Source organism: Fukomys damarensis, unplaced genomic scaffold, assembly GCF_012274545.1.
Source record: "Fukomys damarensis isolate Sample0158 unplaced genomic scaffold, DMR_v1.0_HiC HiC_scaffold_33, whole genome shotgun sequence".
NCBI lineage: Eukaryota > Metazoa > Chordata > Mammalia > Rodentia > Bathyergidae > Fukomys > Fukomys damarensis.
Window position 1 is genome coordinate 11,719,110 of NW_022900945.1, and position 16,827 is coordinate 11,735,936.

At 45.5% G+C, this 16,827-nt stretch overlaps 1 protein-coding gene across 1 annotated transcript in view; it reads left to right on the forward strand.

Annotated features, from left to right (window-relative positions):
• St6galnac5 (ST6 N-acetylgalactosaminide alpha-2,6-sialyltransferase 5) overlaps positions 1–16,827 on the forward strand; it is a 125,348-nt gene that overhangs the window by 102,521 nt on the left and 6,000 nt on the right. Inside the window, exons 3-4 of the mRNA XM_010605248.2 lie at positions 429–838; positions 8,045–8,152. Of these exons, the coding sequence (XP_010603550.1) occupies positions 429–838; positions 8,045–8,152 (518 nt within the window). The remainder of the gene's footprint in view (positions 1–428; positions 839–8,044; positions 8,153–16,827) is intronic.

Genomic DNA, 16,827 nt, shown 5'->3' on the forward strand with positions numbered 1-16,827 from the left:
AAAAAAAAAACAGTCCTGACAATTTGCAGTATAGTCCTGGCTTCAATTTGGGGAACTCCAGAGTCAGAAAGATCTAGCTTTGAAAGTACGATCCCATTACTGGAAGGACCGTGGGCAGATTTCCTAGGCCCCAGCATCCTCATCCACAAAATGATACTGATGCGGGGTTAACGCCTCATGATGGTCTTTACGATCAGTGAAGCAAGGCCCAAGCCATTGCTTAGCAGACCAATCCCAGCTATCTTCCTCCCTTTCCAAATGCCCCTGTCACCAGTTTAGAAAAGAAAGTAGGGATCCATGGAGTCACAGCAGCCTGAGCGGGACAAGAAAAGGGATGGATGCCCTTCTATTTCGGCCAGAAGTAGCCTCCCGGGACCAGGGGAATCCTTTGGGCCTGACCCTGTCCTTCTCCACCCCCTGCCTTCCAGCCCCTGAAAATGCACTGCAGGGACTGCGCCCTGGTGACCAGCTCAGGACACCTGCTGCGCAGTCAGCAAGGCCCGCAGATTGACCAGACCGAGTGTGTCATCCGGATGAACGACGCCCCCACTCGCGGCTATGGGCACGACGTGGGCAACCGCACCAGCCTGAGGGTCATCGCCCACTCCAGCATCCAGCGCATCCTCCGCAACCGCCACGACCTGCTCAACGTGAGCCAGGGCACTGTGTTCATCTTCTGGGGCCCCAGCAGCTACATGCGGCGGGACGGCAAGGGCCAGGTGTACAACAACCTGCAGCTCCTGAGCCAGGTGCTGCCGCGGCTGAAGGCCTTCATGATCACGCGCCACAAGATGCTGCACTTCGACGAGCTGTTCAAGCAGGAGACCGGCAAAGACAGGTGCAGGGCGCGGGGCGGGCCTGGCTGATCCTCTGAGAGCAGAGCTTCCGGAAGGGCATGTGCGGGGCCCACTGCCCCGGCCACTGAATGGAGCTCACTGAGGGGTCCCCACAGCACTTCTCAGCTTTTGAGAAAAGGTCATGCCATGCCGTTGCTGGCCTGCATTCGAAAAGATGCTGTGTAGAAGGTGTGGTTGAAATGTACGGTGAAATTTTTTTTAATTTAGTAGGGTAAAAGATACATTTCCTTCAATCCCTCTCTTTGCACACTTACCCCAGCCTGCCTCCCACTTTCTGAAGCAGCTCTGGAACGTGTCTTCTGTGTGGATTTAGTGGTGCTGTCGAGGCCTCCCAAAACGCTGACCTTTCCATTTCAAGGTCATCTTGACCTTTCGTGGTCGTCTTGTGAGTGAGGTGGAGGAGGACACTGCGTGGTGTTTTTACCAGCCTGCCTTCGCCGTGGGTGTCACTCAGCACCAGCGTTCACTGCGTTTTCGATCACACCTTGTGAAGACCTTAAGAAAGGAGACGCCTTCAACTGCTTCAGAAAGTGGCAAGAATGATGGGGTGAATGTGTCACAAGGAAACAGGGAGTTTTTGAAGGAGATTCGTGTCAGGATGTCTTGTATAGAAATCTTTGTAAATGTAAACATTCACCATATAGTTTGCTAACAGCTCGCTCGTACTAACCTTGATACATTTCATTTTACTTTGTGAATGCTTACTGAAAAGAAGTGTGCGCGTTTACTTTTCCCTTCGAAAGGCAAACTTTTTTTTTTCATTCAAATGGTATTTATTGAGTACCTGTTACTTGCTCATCACTGCATGCTGCTTTGGACACAGTAAAAAGTGAGACCCTGCCCTCCAAGAATATAGTCTTAAGCAATCACCCAGCAGTGTCCAGCGGGCTGAGCATCATGGGAGGGGCCAAAATGGCGGTGTGGCATGGTCTCAGGCAATGGTTCCCAAACTGTTGATTAACACACAGAAGCCAAGAGTGCAGACTGGTGCAACCACTGTGGAAGTCAAAATGGAGATAGCTCAAAGAACTAGGACTAGAGGTTCCATTTGACCCAGCCATCCCTTTGCTGGGTATTTTTCCAAAAGAATTAAAAGAATCATATCACAGTGATATATGGGCACCTATGTTTATAGTGGCACAGTTTGTAATAGCTAACACTTAGAAACAGCCCAACTGCCCATCAGTTGGAGACTAGATAAAGAAGATGTGGTTTTTCTATAAACTTGAATACTACTCAGCCATAAAGAATGAGAAATTAGAGTCATTCCTAGGAAAATGGGTACATATTGAGGATACACTCCTAAGTGAAATAAATAAGTCACACATGTGTAAATACCAAATTGTTTCTCTCGTGTGAAAAACTATAATGGTACATAAGATCCTAATGATATAATTGACAATGTGAAATAGGAAGAAAAGGGTTAAAGGTGTAGGGGAAATGGGAAGGGTAGGGGAAAGGGGATAAGGGAAAAGAAAAAAATGATAAAATGAAAAAATGGAAATAAAGTGTTTGTAAATAGGGAAGGGAGAAGGGAGTGAAGAGAGGGCAGGGACAAGGGGAAAAAATGAGAACCAAGACCTGTCATGTAAAGGTACAACGTCCCAATGATGGATGTAACTGTGCTGTATACCTAAAGTGTACCACCAGTAAACTCAATGAGAAAAAACACACACACACACACACATAAGCCACTGTAAAGAGGCACAGAAAGATTGTAGAATGGAAGAGAACAGACGACAGTATCAGCATTCATCCCACAGAGGAGGCAAGGCACAATGTTGCTTCCAACACTTTTATTTCAGGTGATAAGGTAAATAGATTGAGGGGCTTTTTTAAGTGATAAAAAATGGTCACAAATTAGTAGTGATTGTTTTGTAACCCTGTGCCTATACTAAAACGGATGAATTACACCCTTTAAAAATATATGAAACGAGAAAGCATACACATATGTGTGTGTATGTAAGTACTCTCAGTCATGATGTAACCTGTGTTTCTAAGTATAAATTGAAGATTTTTGCAAGTTACTGGTGGATGTACGGAAAGGGCTTTGTCCAAAAGGTAAAATGAAGTGGAGAGCTAGGCCAGTGAGCATTTATCCAAGCAGAGAAGGAGGGTCACAGGAACCCAGTGTGAGAGACGAGCAGAAGGTGGAGAGTAGCCCCCAGGTCTGCACTCGGGGAAGCGTTATTTATACAAGATGAGGTGGAAAGAGGAAGGGTCCCAAGCCAGCCAGAGCCTGGTGGAACACAGGACAGAAGTGTGCAGGTCATGGGGCAGTGAGTACCAACCGCTGGGCTCCTCCCACAGTTACTTCTCCTTCATTCTGAAGCATGTGCTTTCACGACTCGTGTGTGTTTAATGATGTAATTTGCCATTCTGTAAAGTGTCATTGAGTCAATTTCTTAACACTAAAGAGATATGATAGGTACAGTGAAGAAGTACCAAACCCACTATTTGGCCAGCGTAGGCAGCATGTTACTAGAAAAGAGTCTTAAAGAAAGACTAAACCCCAGTGTCCCCAGATATTTTGTGTGTGGAAGAACTACCTTTCTAAGTTAGCATGTGTTTGCCATACATAGTTACTTCTTTTAGAGAATTGGTATGCACGCATCTGTATCCTTTTTATTCCCCTTTCTCTTCCACTCGCCCCTTCCTCTTTCCATCTCCAAAAAGGCTACCTCCCCTGTTTCCTACCATCTCTCCTTTATTTTACTCTACAAGCTATTTACAGCCTAGATTTCTCATATAAGAGAATCCATGCCATGTGTATCCTTCTGTGTCTGATTTATTTCACTTAGCATTATGATCTCAACAATCCATCCATTTTTCTACAAATGACTCAAATATATCCTTCTCTGTGTCTGAGGAGCATACCATTGTACGTATAAACCACATTTCTTTATCCATTCATCTGCTGATGGGCTTAGAAGCCACTTCCATAATTAGCTAATGTGTGTTCTGCTGCTAAATATGGGCATCACTATAATTTGATGACTTCCATTGTTGGTGGGAGTATAAATTAGTATAACCACTTTAGAAATATGGAGATTCCTTTAAAAACTAAAAATAGAAATTTCTTTGCCCCTGCTGGACCTCTCCTGGGAAGAGCTAGTTTTTTTTTCTGTTTTTTGGGGGGAAGGGGGGTTTTTTGGTACTGGGGATCGAACTCAGGACCTTGTGCTTGCAAGGCAGGGGTGGAGCCACTGAGCTAAATCCCAAGCCCAAGAGCTAGCTCTTTAAACTCTGGGCACCTTGGGACCAAGGGCTAGCACTGCTGGACTCGGCTCTGGGTTGGGCTGCCATTGCTACTGTGGGTCCTCTGCTGAGGTCCACCAGACCCAGGGCAGACTGCGGGTCTTGACCACCACCACAAGCCACCATGACATCCAGCCATATGCTACCCTTCAACCCAGCTCACAGAAAAGAGTGCTGCTCACTTAACTGAGCGCGTTAGGCAGGAAAGCATTTTCTAAGGGACAAAGAAAGAAAGTTATTTACAGCTTAATTGCACTGCTTGGAAATTTCAAAATTTCAAAAATATGTAGAGACTATCTATCTCTTTCATAAAAAAATACTCTTTTTAGTGTAACGGTTGTTTGTAAAATTTAAGAATCCCTGCGCCTCCGATGCAGGACGGCTGCACGTTGTTCCGCATCTCCTTAAGGGGAACGCATTAGTGAGTAACTTGGAAACAAAATCATCCCACCCTGTGGCCACTTAGGATCTTTAGGAAGCAGCTTCACACCAAGACATCTTGTGCGCATCACTAAATTCTGACCAGTAAAACTCTGCCTGCTGTGTCTGCCTTGCTGGTGCTCCCAGCCATAAGGAGAGAGCCAAGTCCTTGCAGAGAGACTCCTAGGCCCCTTTCTGCAGACCCCCATCTTCCAGGGCCCTCTCCCTCTACACAGGGAATCGCATTTAACAAAGTTCAGTGCCAAATTGCATTAACCTTTCCAGCATCTTTGTGCCTCCAGATTTTAGGCAGCTATGTTTACAAATTTTTTTTTCTCATTGAGTTTACTGGTACATTCCAGATATACAATACAGTTACATCCATAATTGGGATCTTATACCTTTACATGACGGTCTTGATTCTCATTTTTTGCCCTTGTCCCTGCCCTCCCTTCACCCCCTGCTCCCCTCCCTATTGACAAATACTTTATTTCCATTTTTTCATTTCTCATATTTTTCCCTTATTACCTTTCCCCTACCCTACCCACTTACAAAATTATTATTGACTCAATATTCTCGTGTGTCTACATTCTGATCCAGAAGCTTGCTCCAAGCTAAAAGAGCCAAGTCAGAAACAACCTTTTCAGCACAGCATCATTTCTGCCATTAGAAACACAGAACATTTCAGGGTGCAGTGGTGTTTCCTCCATACCTAAAACCCAAACAGGAGCATGCACTGAAGATATACGAAGGGTGGAATATCTAATTTTCAGATCTCGTGATCAGGACGTTCATTTCAGGCTACTCTTTGGAAGAAATGGGTAACTCGATAGATTTTGATTTATCGAAGTTTCACTCTACTTAAAAGTGGAGGAAAAATGGCTCAGGAACAGTCTGCAATTAAGAAGCATGACAAATGACATAGATGGCCGAGTGGTATTCTTTGATATTAGAGAGTAACTGTACTTGAAAATAACTTTATAATTGAATAAGGGTGCATTAGGAAAATAGGATTCAGAGCCAATATTACAGTAATTAGATAAAGGAAGCATAAATGAAATAACTGCTGGAAGAATATTTCCATAGAGATTATAAATGAGATTCTCGTAGAGCAGAAAGGCCTTTAATTGTAATTTAGTTTGCACTATAGAATTATCAGCTCAGTGTGTTACTTCATCATATAAAAGAATATCTGATAATTTTCCCTAATAAGCACATGACAGCTCTTCATATTCTTTCATTACAGCTGATTAAGTGTAAAAACAGTAGATATTCCTTTGTTGGAAAAAGACTTCAAATCTCTTTAGAAAGACAGTACAAAGCGGTTGCTTTTGCGACTGCACGTGATCCCAAAAGGCTGTTATTTAGGAAGTCTGGGGAATTTTAAGTGGCACTTTAAAGAACTCTTCACTTGAGTTTCTTTAGTCCTCCACTCTGCATTCTCCCCCATTTTTACCCACAAAGCCTTCTCAGGTAGAGCCACATCCTCCTCCTTTATTTCAGGCTGAGGATGTGAGCTGCTCTCCAACATATAAAAGCCCAAATTCGGAGAGGCTCTGACCCTGGGCACAGCCCCTGGTGGTGCTTCCTGCAGCTTGAAAGCACAGAGACTTCAGGTAGGCGTGAGTCCCGGATCAGGACCCTGAGGACAGAAGTGAGCGCTGCTCTCCTCCAGGGCTCCTTGGGTCAAAACGAAGTGGCCAGTGTGCTGTCACAGCACGGAGGGGAAGACAGGCTGCAACTTAGTGGAAGGTACTTTCTTCCCTGCCCCTTGCCCCGCAGGCAGCTCTGCTCTCTCTGGCCCCTCCAGCCTCCAAGTTCTCTTGAATACACAGCCCCCGTGGAGTGGGAAGGAAACTGCCAATTCCTGTGGAAGCCAGAGGCTTCTGAACTTGATACTTACCGCCCTGCCTGCTGTGGTGACTCCCACAGAAAGCCCCAGTATTAGAATGATTTTCTTCTCAGGTACTAAAATTCACCACCAAAAGGGATGAGTGGATAATGACTTGTTTGTTCAACCTGGCAACAAGAGAGAAAGAAGGATCTCCAGGGCCTACACAGCACACTGGATGTTTTCTGGGGAGTTCTCTCATTTAGTTCTCAAATTACCCAAAGGACAGCTTCCTCCACCTGCTTTATAGATGGAATCCAGAGTCAGAGAATGCAGCGGCCTGCCCCAGGTCATTGGGCTGGGCTAGCAGAGGCAGGTCAGAGATGAGCCCACAGCATTGGCATCTTTAGGAGCTGCTCATGGATTGTGACTGGCTGTGGATGGAAAGAAATGGAAGGGAAAGTTGAGCAAAGGAAGCCGGACGTAGGGATGACTAAATCAGTCATGCCTGTCAGGTATCTGATGAAACAAAGGACTCCTCAGAAACGCCCTCTTTTATTCTGTTCTTACATGAAGTGGAAATAATGCATGCTGCTTAACAAAGTGTTCCGTGTCCTCATGGAGGGCGCCACAGGGCAGGGAGAAAGCCCTTCTGCAACTCTGCTGTTCACAGCCCATGTGGGTACTGTGCTACGGCCGGGAAAAGTCAGAAGTCTGACCTTGGGGATGAGGTGTTTGAAACTGGCTAATGAGGCGTGCTGTGGGCCCTGGAAGGGAGGAGAAGCAGCAACCCCCAAGGAATTGAAATTAATATCCACAGCAGCATGGCACGGAGGACCTACAGGGCATTCTGTCAGGGTTAAATTAAACCTGGATGCTGTCTCCACCGTCCGCCCTGGGCTTAGCACATTGTTGAGCTCAAGACAGAAATCCAAAAAGGCAGTTAACGAAGAGTGGCGTGTACAGACTTGTGCTCTATATTTATCAATTTTTAGCTTCTAACAAAAACTTTCACAGCCCTCAGAATGCTCTGAGGGAGAATAAAGCAAATACTTAGTTAAATATAAGTGATGCCATGGTCTGTCTCAGCTGGTCATTAGCCCCTTCCCAAAAAAGTGTACTTCTCCAAAACAAAGACATTCAGCCAAGATGCTGGTGCTGTTAAGTCCACTGAAGGCAAGTTTTGACTTTGAGATTAATCAGTCAATGTATAGATCAATAGACAGGTGATAGGTAATAAACAGATGATAGAAATAGATGCTAGATCTACATGCTTAATCATTTAAATTATTAATTTATTATCTAGCCTGTTTGGGGTAGAAAGAAAATTTCTAATTACCCAGGTATGTTTCTAGAACTGTCACATAAACACTGTCATCGTACAAAAACAATTGAGTTGTAACAAGCAGTCCCATGAGCAGGACAATTTGGTGTCACTGATCCGCCACGGTGAAGCACGTGTATCAGTTATGATGGTGGGTGTAATATGAAGGTACTGGTGTGAGAGGTTGATTTGATAAGGTCCAGATACTGGCCAAATGGAGAGAGACCAAGAGCAAGAGGGAGAGAGAGGGAGAGAGAGAGGATGTGTATGCCTGCGTATCTGCTCATGGTCAGGCGAACTCCAGAAAGCATTTCAGAAGGTTGTGGGTGTGACCGTGGCTTTACCTCTTTCCAGAAAGATCTCCAACACCTGGCTCAGCACTGGCTGGTTCACAATGACAATTGCCCTGGAGCTGTGTGACAGGATCAATGTGTATGGCATGGTGCCCCCGGACTTCTGCAGGTAGGATTTACTCTGCAAGTGTGTAATTCATCAGTGCTCTTGTGCAGGGCTTTGTAAATAGTCTCATTCGGAACATCAACCACGAAACATGTCTAACTGTCTTCTTGAAGCGATTAATTGGCATGTCCCGAGTTCTGGCTCTGGATGCAACAAACAGCATTTAATTATGTGGTATAAAATATTGAAAGTTTTTGTTTGTACTCCTGGAGAATTAATTCATCTTATGGGCTTCATTCATCCTCTGAATATTTATCAGCCAAAAGTAATGCAATAATTGGCATAATATTAACAATGAACAAGCATTAAGAAATACTAGTTTTATTCTCATTTGAAAGGAAGGTGGTAATTTTTTAATGAATTAAAGAGGGCATCTCCTTTGATGATGAAGCCTGTTTTCTAAAATTAAAAGATCCCTCTGAGCCTCTTTCTCTTGCAATCAGTACACTAGGTTTGTATCCTTAGGCCCAAAGCTCAGGTACAGTTATGCTTCACCACTGCAAAGGTAGAGTGCACACGTCTCCACTTCTGCCGTGGCCCAGGCAGAGTGAGCACCAGAAGATACACTGAGCAGTATTGGGCCCTGATTGCTAGAAGCACACTTGAGAACTCATGTGTAATTAAGCACTGAGGTAAACACACACACACACACACACACACACACAACTCAGAAACCTCAGATTTCGGGAATGCTCAATATCCTGTTCATGGCCTTTACTCTTGGGAAGCTTAGCAACTAACTGGTCAAGACTATGTCTCAAAGCCTAGAGAGATAGATGGACAGACAGACATAGATGACAGAGAGACAGAGAAAGTTGGGGATGTAGTTCAGTATGAGGGCCCTGGGTTTAATCCCCAGGACCTCAAAAAAATATTTTTAAACTCTTGCTGATTTAAACTTCATGTGTTTTAAACTTAACATTCCAAAGGCCTAAAGTCATAAATCAAAAGCTACAATTTCAATGCTTAAAGCAAGGACGAGAAAGGTACTTAATCATGCAGGCCTTAGTCTGCTTTCTGTTGCTATGGCTGAATACCACAAGTTGCATAATTTTTGAAGAATAAAGGTTTATTATGGGTTATGGAGGTTGGGAGGTCCCAAGAGGCTGGATCTGGGGAGGACCTTCTCACTGCTGGCAACTCTCTAGAGAGTTCTGAGGTAGCACGGGATGTCACATGATGGGAGGAACACAGGAGACACAGAAACACGGGCTTTTATAACAGACCCACCCTTGGGATGTGCGATCTGCCCCTCTGTCCATAAGAGCGGAGCCTTCCTGACCTAATCACCTCTTCACCTGTCCTGTCTCTTAGTATCTCCCAATCAGGATGCCTTTCAGTGTGGTTTTGGTGCACTGAAGCCCGGGCACTGCTCTCACCGTGTTCCACTTTTCTCCACCCTTTTTAACCCAAAGATCCCGCACAGCGACAGCACGGGTGGATATGGGAGAGTCAGGTCACAAAGAGAAGGAAAGGCACAGATGTGGCCTAAGCGGGCCCTGGGCAGCGGCCAGACTGCAAGGTGAAAGCCCAGAGGCTGTGTCTGTGTCCTCGTCTGTGGCAGCAAGTCCACGACGGCAACAGACTGCGTCGGGGAGTCGTGGGCGGATTGACTAAGTGAATACACGTGACGGGCTTGGAACAGAGCCTGGAACATGGCGAGGGCGAGGCGCGGCAGCTTGGATCCTTACCCAGTTCCTCATCACTTAATCCGCTGGCGTTGTTTCCCTGCTTAACAACCTGTGTGCAAAAATAGGTAGAATGGTTTAGAAAAGCAAAGCCTCCCCAGACCCCCAGCGTAACAAAGGCAGTGGGACAGGCACTTACTGACTTGCAAGGAGCCATCAAATCTGATGGCGGTGGGGCAGTTATAATTAGGCAGTATCGCCATTAGGATGACAGGAAGAAAAAGCACAAATAAACTGAAATGTTAATGACTTAGAGTGTGCGAGGAAATATTCCATTTATTATGGCAAACAAATGAAAAGCAAGTTAACCTGTCATTTCCCTTATTCAGAGTTAGTTCATCAGGATTTCGTGTACAGTAGGAAGGAAACAATTTATGGAATGATACTAACAAGGAAATTAAGATAATGTCAATGTGCCATATGTCGCCCAGCTCTGCATTTCTGCTTGTCAGATGCCATTGCTAAGGTTCAGTAGCTGTCTGCTCAAGATGCTTTTAGCAAGAACTCTTCAGAAAGAGACCTCCCCACCCAAGGGAAAGATCGCTGTGCCCAGGGATCTGTGAGAGAGGAGGCAGAGCTGAATGTCACCTGGATGGGAGGACTTGGGCCCAGGGAGACCACAGTGCTCTCCATCCTTGTCCCTGCATGGGAAGTGCGAGGGAGACCAGGACCATCGCAGGCTGATTCCCTGGTTCCTTTCCTCTCTATTTCCGGGACGTGTTGGCTGAGCCACCAGACGCCGGGTGCTAACTCTGACCCTGAGCCTTGCTTTTCCCATCTGTAGAATGGGGATAAGAAGACAGTGAGAAGAACAAGCAGCTCACAGTGAGGATAAAATGAGACAGTGGGTGTGGAGTGCTGGGCCCAGTGCCCTGCACACTGTCCATGAACAAGAACAATTACTTAGTACCATTAATATTACTAATTTAGGGATATAATACTATTAGAGATATAAAATAACCAACATGTGCCCAAGCATTATTTTAGAGTTGCTCTGAAACATACCAAGAATTTGGGGGCTGAGATTCAAAGAATAAGACTCAGTACTTCCCTCCTGAAGGCCTAATGTATGCCTCACCCACAGAAAAATAACGAGCGTAGCAAAGCCACTCGCTGTGACTATAAAAAGGGCAGCTCTTGCAATCCTCTCATAAGCATCATACGAACAATGCTGTCTCCTTCTGCAAACAGTATCAGCCTCAGAGAACGCAAAAGCAGTGTGCGAGTTAGTCCTGCTGCCAGTCTAACCAGCCCGCCTTTTTACCTCATTTTGAAAGTAGCTGGATCACAATGCATGTGTCAGACACTGGGACCCACAGTCGCTAGGCCTGATTTTGTGAGGGCAGCAACTGAGCTGGTTGAGTCCATGGGGCTGTGACCCCTGTGAGGCCAGAGACTTTTGTGTGCTTGACTCAGAAGTCAGAGCCCAGGGGTACAGCGCAGTAGCTGTTACTGTTCCAGCACATAGCAGGTGCTTCGTCCGGATCAAATGAGCAAGGACTCCGCCCTCCACTCTCTCTTGGGAGCTGTGTGTAGGTGAGAAGAAGCATTTCCGCCACTAAGGAGCATGTGTGTGACCTTTAGAAAGTCATTTGACCTTACTGAGTCTCAGTGACCTTGGGCAAGTTACTCAAGGACTATGCCTCAGAAGTCTGCACTTCCTTCCCCGACTGTAAAATGGCGATGGTGATGATGGTGGTGATGATGATGATGATGGTGATGATGATGATGATGGTATTGATGATGGTGATGATGGTGGTGATGACGGCGGCGGAGTCTGGAATGGCCCTGAGCATTCCCAGGATGGTTCCATAAGGGCAAGGCCAGGTGTGCTCCCCACAGTTCCGGATTAGGCTGAGTCCACAATGAGTTTCCAGGGGCAGGGATGCACTGACCTCTCTTCAGGGATCTGTCAGCACAGTTGATGAAGATGCTGGAGCATGAGGAACAGCGCAGTGCGAGGCAGGGAGGGATCGGCATGGCCTCGTCTTCGAAACGGGCCTCACTCTCTCTCACCATTGAAAATCGGCTCCACATGGCCTCAGGTTCCTTGCAGAACATCACAAGGGCTGCCTGCTGTGTACCTAGCCATCCTGCGGCTTCCGGAAGATTCCCAGTCTCTCACTGAGTGTACCCATATGGAGCCAGATTTCAGCCAGAAAAAGGAAGGCCAGCTGGTCATTTTTCACAAATCAACTGTTTCAGACCCTAAGGTACAATCAGGACCTTTCAAAGAAGTCACTCACTGAATGAATCACAGGCTTCTATACCGAACTACTCTTCCTTGGGCCCTAGAAGGTGATCAGAGCTGAGTGAGACAAGGTCTCTGCCCACAGTTGCCTCAGTCACACTTGATCACAATTTGGGCGTGACGGACAGATGTTCGCCTAGGGGGCCTGTGGAGAAAATGTTCTCTCTCTGCCCTGCAGCGTGTCTGAGTCCCTGAGCTTCACTGAAATATCCACCTTCAGCTTCCAAACCGGACTTAGAGGAGTCCTTGTGTTCCTTGGGTAAGGAGCCAAGAGGACAGAACTCTGGGCTCCTTGATCAAAAGCAGAACCACTTGGATCTATTGCTCTTACGGGCTGTGGCGTAAGATTTCTTTTGAATACATTTAAAGTTTTTTCAATTTAAAATACATTACAGTGAAAGCCACACTGCCGCTAATCTCTCTTCCAGTTTCCCCCCTTGCTTCCAACACACTCGTGCCCTCATTCTTACCCTCTCCGAAGCAGTTCTGGGAGTCCTCTTTTGTGAGCGTCTTTAATTGTGCTGCTGTGGCTTCCTGGATGTCTTGAATTGATGTGAAACCCTTACCTTGCATGGTCGTTTTCACTCTGGGAAAGAGCCAGAAGGAGCATAGTGCCAGATTTGGTGAATAAGGTGGAGGAGGACACGCTGTGATGTTTTTATGAGCTGCCTTTCCCTTGGCAACAGTAGTCACTGCCAGTATTTGTGATCACAACACACAAAGACATTTCTTTCCTCCTTTCTCTCTCCTTCTTCCTTCCTTCCTTCCTTCCTACCTTTCTTTCTTTCTTTCTTTCTTTTTTCCCAGTGTTGGGGATTGACCCCAGGGCCTTCACAATGAGTTACACCGCCAGCCCCTCCTTACTTTTTATTTTGAGACAAGGTCTCATTGAGTCACAAAGTCACTCAGGCTGGGCTCGACCTCGGGACCTCCTGCTCCCACCTCCCACCTGATGTCTTTAGCAGTTGCCACCGCATCTCAGACATAGCACGTGCTCAGTATAGATTGGCTCAGTGACAAACAAAATGAATTTTCTTTGGGGGTATTTTAGAGATTAACTCCAAACTTTCACTGCCCCAAAAATGTTCCAGGTGAATGAGAAGTGTACTTAGCAGATGCCAAATGCCAATTTTTGAGGAGGGCCCAGAAATCAGTGGTGGCCACACACTGTTTTATTCTCATCCAGGGCCAGCATCGCATTCTCACAGGCTCTGCCCGTACCTTCCCACCCTCATCAGACTGCATGCGTATCAGTGTTCAGAAAGCCAGGAAAAAAATTATTGTCATGTTACACCAGAGACAGTATCAAAATGTATAATTCTGAGGATATATTATTCTTAAATCATGCCATGGGCATATAGGGAGCCAAATCTTTTCTCCCTAGATGGATTATAAATTGCAGTGAAAATATCTGTTATCTTTGCTTTCTAAACTAAGTTATGGTGAGCTTTTTAATCTTCTTTCCCACTGTAAAGTATTGCAATGATTGTGGACCAAGCATTTCAATTCTACCTAATAGTCTTATTTCTGGTCATACTTAGCACACAACCAAGTTTACAACTCTCTGTTACCCATCATTTCTTGAGTATTAATTAGTGGGGTAATGATTCAGAGTGATCACTGTCATGGAACTAAATTAATATCTCATCCATAATGTGAAGGACATCTCAAAGGTATCATGAATACCAGAGAGTTGATTCTGCTAGAATTATTAGCTACTGAACATTAATAAAGCCGCCAGTTGTAAGTAACAGGAGAAGTTCTTATTTGGCAGTGGTCCATTGTGCAGAATCTGACAGATAATAGACAGGTGTGGAGTGGAAATGCTATCTGTGTGGTTTATATTTTATAAATGAGAACTAAAATATATTGTGGTATTTCTTCCTGAAATCTTATTGTTTCTTCCAACTTTGCCATGATTTGACCAACATTTACCAGTCACCAGGTATTTCCGTTACTTTCTGCCTCCCATGGGTACCAGTGATCCATTCTGAGATGTTATGGCATTCCCTGAGGGGACTGAGTTGGGGGCCAAAGTGGAGTTCTGGGGACTCACACAGCTCTTATTCCACCAGAGCTGAGCAGTTGCAGGTTCTTGGTGCTCCTTTCACCATGCATAAGTGTTAATGCCATAGGCTTCCAAAGTGTGCAGCTGGTTTTCTTCTAAAGAGGCTCCAAAGACAAGAAATGGAGACAGCAGGATACAGGTGGTTGAGTAGGTTTCATAGCTCTGAAGAACACCAGGAGGGGCTGTTGTAACAGCATTTTCTTTTGAATGCTACACAGTGTCCCCCAAAGCCAGTTGTAGAACAACCATTTACTTAACTTGACAACCATTAATTTAACTCTAGTCTTCAAACATTTCCTCAGTACCAACTCTCTGCCAAGAAAAGCAGTGGCTTTAGAGGCAGTGAGAGCTCTGGAGAAAGAAAGGCAAAGACAGTACTTCTGTTGTTATTTCATTGTATGGGTTTTCTTATCCAGTGCTGCCCTTATTCATTTGGATGCCCAAGCCTACTTTAAAATATACTGTAAAATATACCATGCTGGCCACGCCGTGGTGCACACCTAGAATCCCAGCCACTCCAGAGGCTGAGGAGGATTGAAAGTTCACAGCCTGCCCTGGAGGAACTTTGCAAGACTTTGTCTCAAAATAAAGGACAAGGGCTAGAGGTACAGCATTTGCTTAGCTTGTGTGAGGCCCCCATACTGAAGAAAGGTGTGGGGAAGGAAGGAGGAAGGAAGGAAAGAAGGAAAGAAAAGAGGGAGGGAGAGCAAAAGAGGCTAGTGAGGTACCTCAGTGGTCAAGCACCCCTGGGTTAAAAAAAAAGTTAATGCCTGAGACCTAATTTAAACCAGAGTTTATGTGAGCAGCATACCAACCAACAATAGCATTTCTTTAAGTCTGCAATGTACACGAAATGTTGGTTCCTTCACTCTGCCTCTGCTTCCCCTAAAATGCCAAAGAAAAACTTCTTCACACTGCACAGGAGGACTCATCCCCACAGGGGCCCCTGTAGTGTGCACAGCAGCATGCAGCCACCCGGAACGGGCTCTGTGACATCTCCTCCCCATCCTCCACTGCCACCTCCTCTCCAACTTTACTTGACCCCGAACAGAAACTCAAGCACCAGAACCTTTCCTTTTCTGGTAGCTTCTATGTGTGGAAAATTTGCTGATGTTTGTGGTTGTTTTCAATGGGGCCAGGCAAAGGAATAGAGCTGTGGCAGCCTTTAGTAAGTCAGATCTGAGAGGAGACCTGATGATTTATAACTGTCAGCCAGGAAGGGCCTTCTAAAGGAAGAGGTGGAATCCAGCTGAGAGCAGGCTCACAGCCCAGGGAGCAGCTCTGCCTTCCCAAGTCACGCACAGCTCTTCTCTGCTGCTTGGACAGACAGTGAAAACATGGGAACAACTCTCCCTTACACAAATGGCCCATTTGGATACCTCTGGAATCAAAATACCCAAATATGTTAATTTAATTCTCTTGTTGGGTGATCAATATGGAGTCAGATAAATTTTCATTCAGAGAGATGGTCTTCTGAATAAGGAAATTGATCCCATAGCATCCCTTAGCTGGGCTCCAATTACCCTCTATTCCTGGGTGCCAAATCAATGTCGTGATATTTTTAGAAGCCTAATTGTTTCTTTAGCCAGATTGATGCCAATAAGATGTCCAAAACTTAGATGAGTCAGATGTAAAACCTGATTTGCGATGGGATGAAAGCTTAACCCTGAGCATCCCGTGGCACCGTGGCATGATTCTCCAAGTTGTACCATGTAAACTTGCAGAAGTTTTCCCCACAGGTTTCTACTCCCTTTTGTTTATTTTTCTTTCCAGTGTAAACCCTCCCCTACGATGCATTTTCTGTATTGAAAACATCTTCTGTTAACATTTTAAGGAATTCCAATTTCTAGGGTCAGCAAATCAGTGAAATCTGTCACAGTGAGACAGGGCAGGAGTTAAGAGTTTCACTGGACTGGACAACACACCCTTTGGAGAGAAGTGATTCAGAGATGTAGAGATTAGCTCCGCACAGCTGCCGTGTCAGGATGAGGGATGTTTCGATGCTACATGACAAAAATAAATCTCTCTTCCTGGAAGAACTTTAACCCAAGAGAAGAATCTGCTCAAAGGTTTATTATTGTCAGAGCCACAAACTTGACACCTCTCTTGATAAAAGACTTCGATCCCTGACCCCAGTAAAGTTGCTACTCTAAAAGCCATTTGTGTATTGATTCCTCTGAAGAAAACGAATAGGTGGCTAGCAGGGTTGACTATCTTTGGAAACCAAGCTCCTGCCTGGAGGGGGCCTCAGAGCCTGGAGCTCTGAAAGAAGCTGGGAAGTGTGGTCCTTCCATCTTCATAGTCTCTGCAACAGTGCCAGCTGGTGAGTGTAGCTCGGAGTAGAAAAGTTTGTCTGCTGGGAAACCTAGATCTTATCACCTACTCTTCAAAACGCAGGTGGATGGATGGGCCACAGTGGAGACTAGTTTGAGATTAATACTCTTTAGTGACCCTACAATGGCACTCCCAATACCCCCATGCTATTCCTGTGTGTGATACCTTGAAGAGATGAGCTAGTATTTCTTGTTTGAGGCTGAGGTTGACAAATAAAGGAGAAAACCTTGGGCTACACAGTAGGGATTGAGGATTTAGAATTTCTGGACCAAGCAACTCCTTGAGTACACAGGCCGTCTAGAGCAATGAGAAGGAGATGGTGACTTCTTTCTTGCTG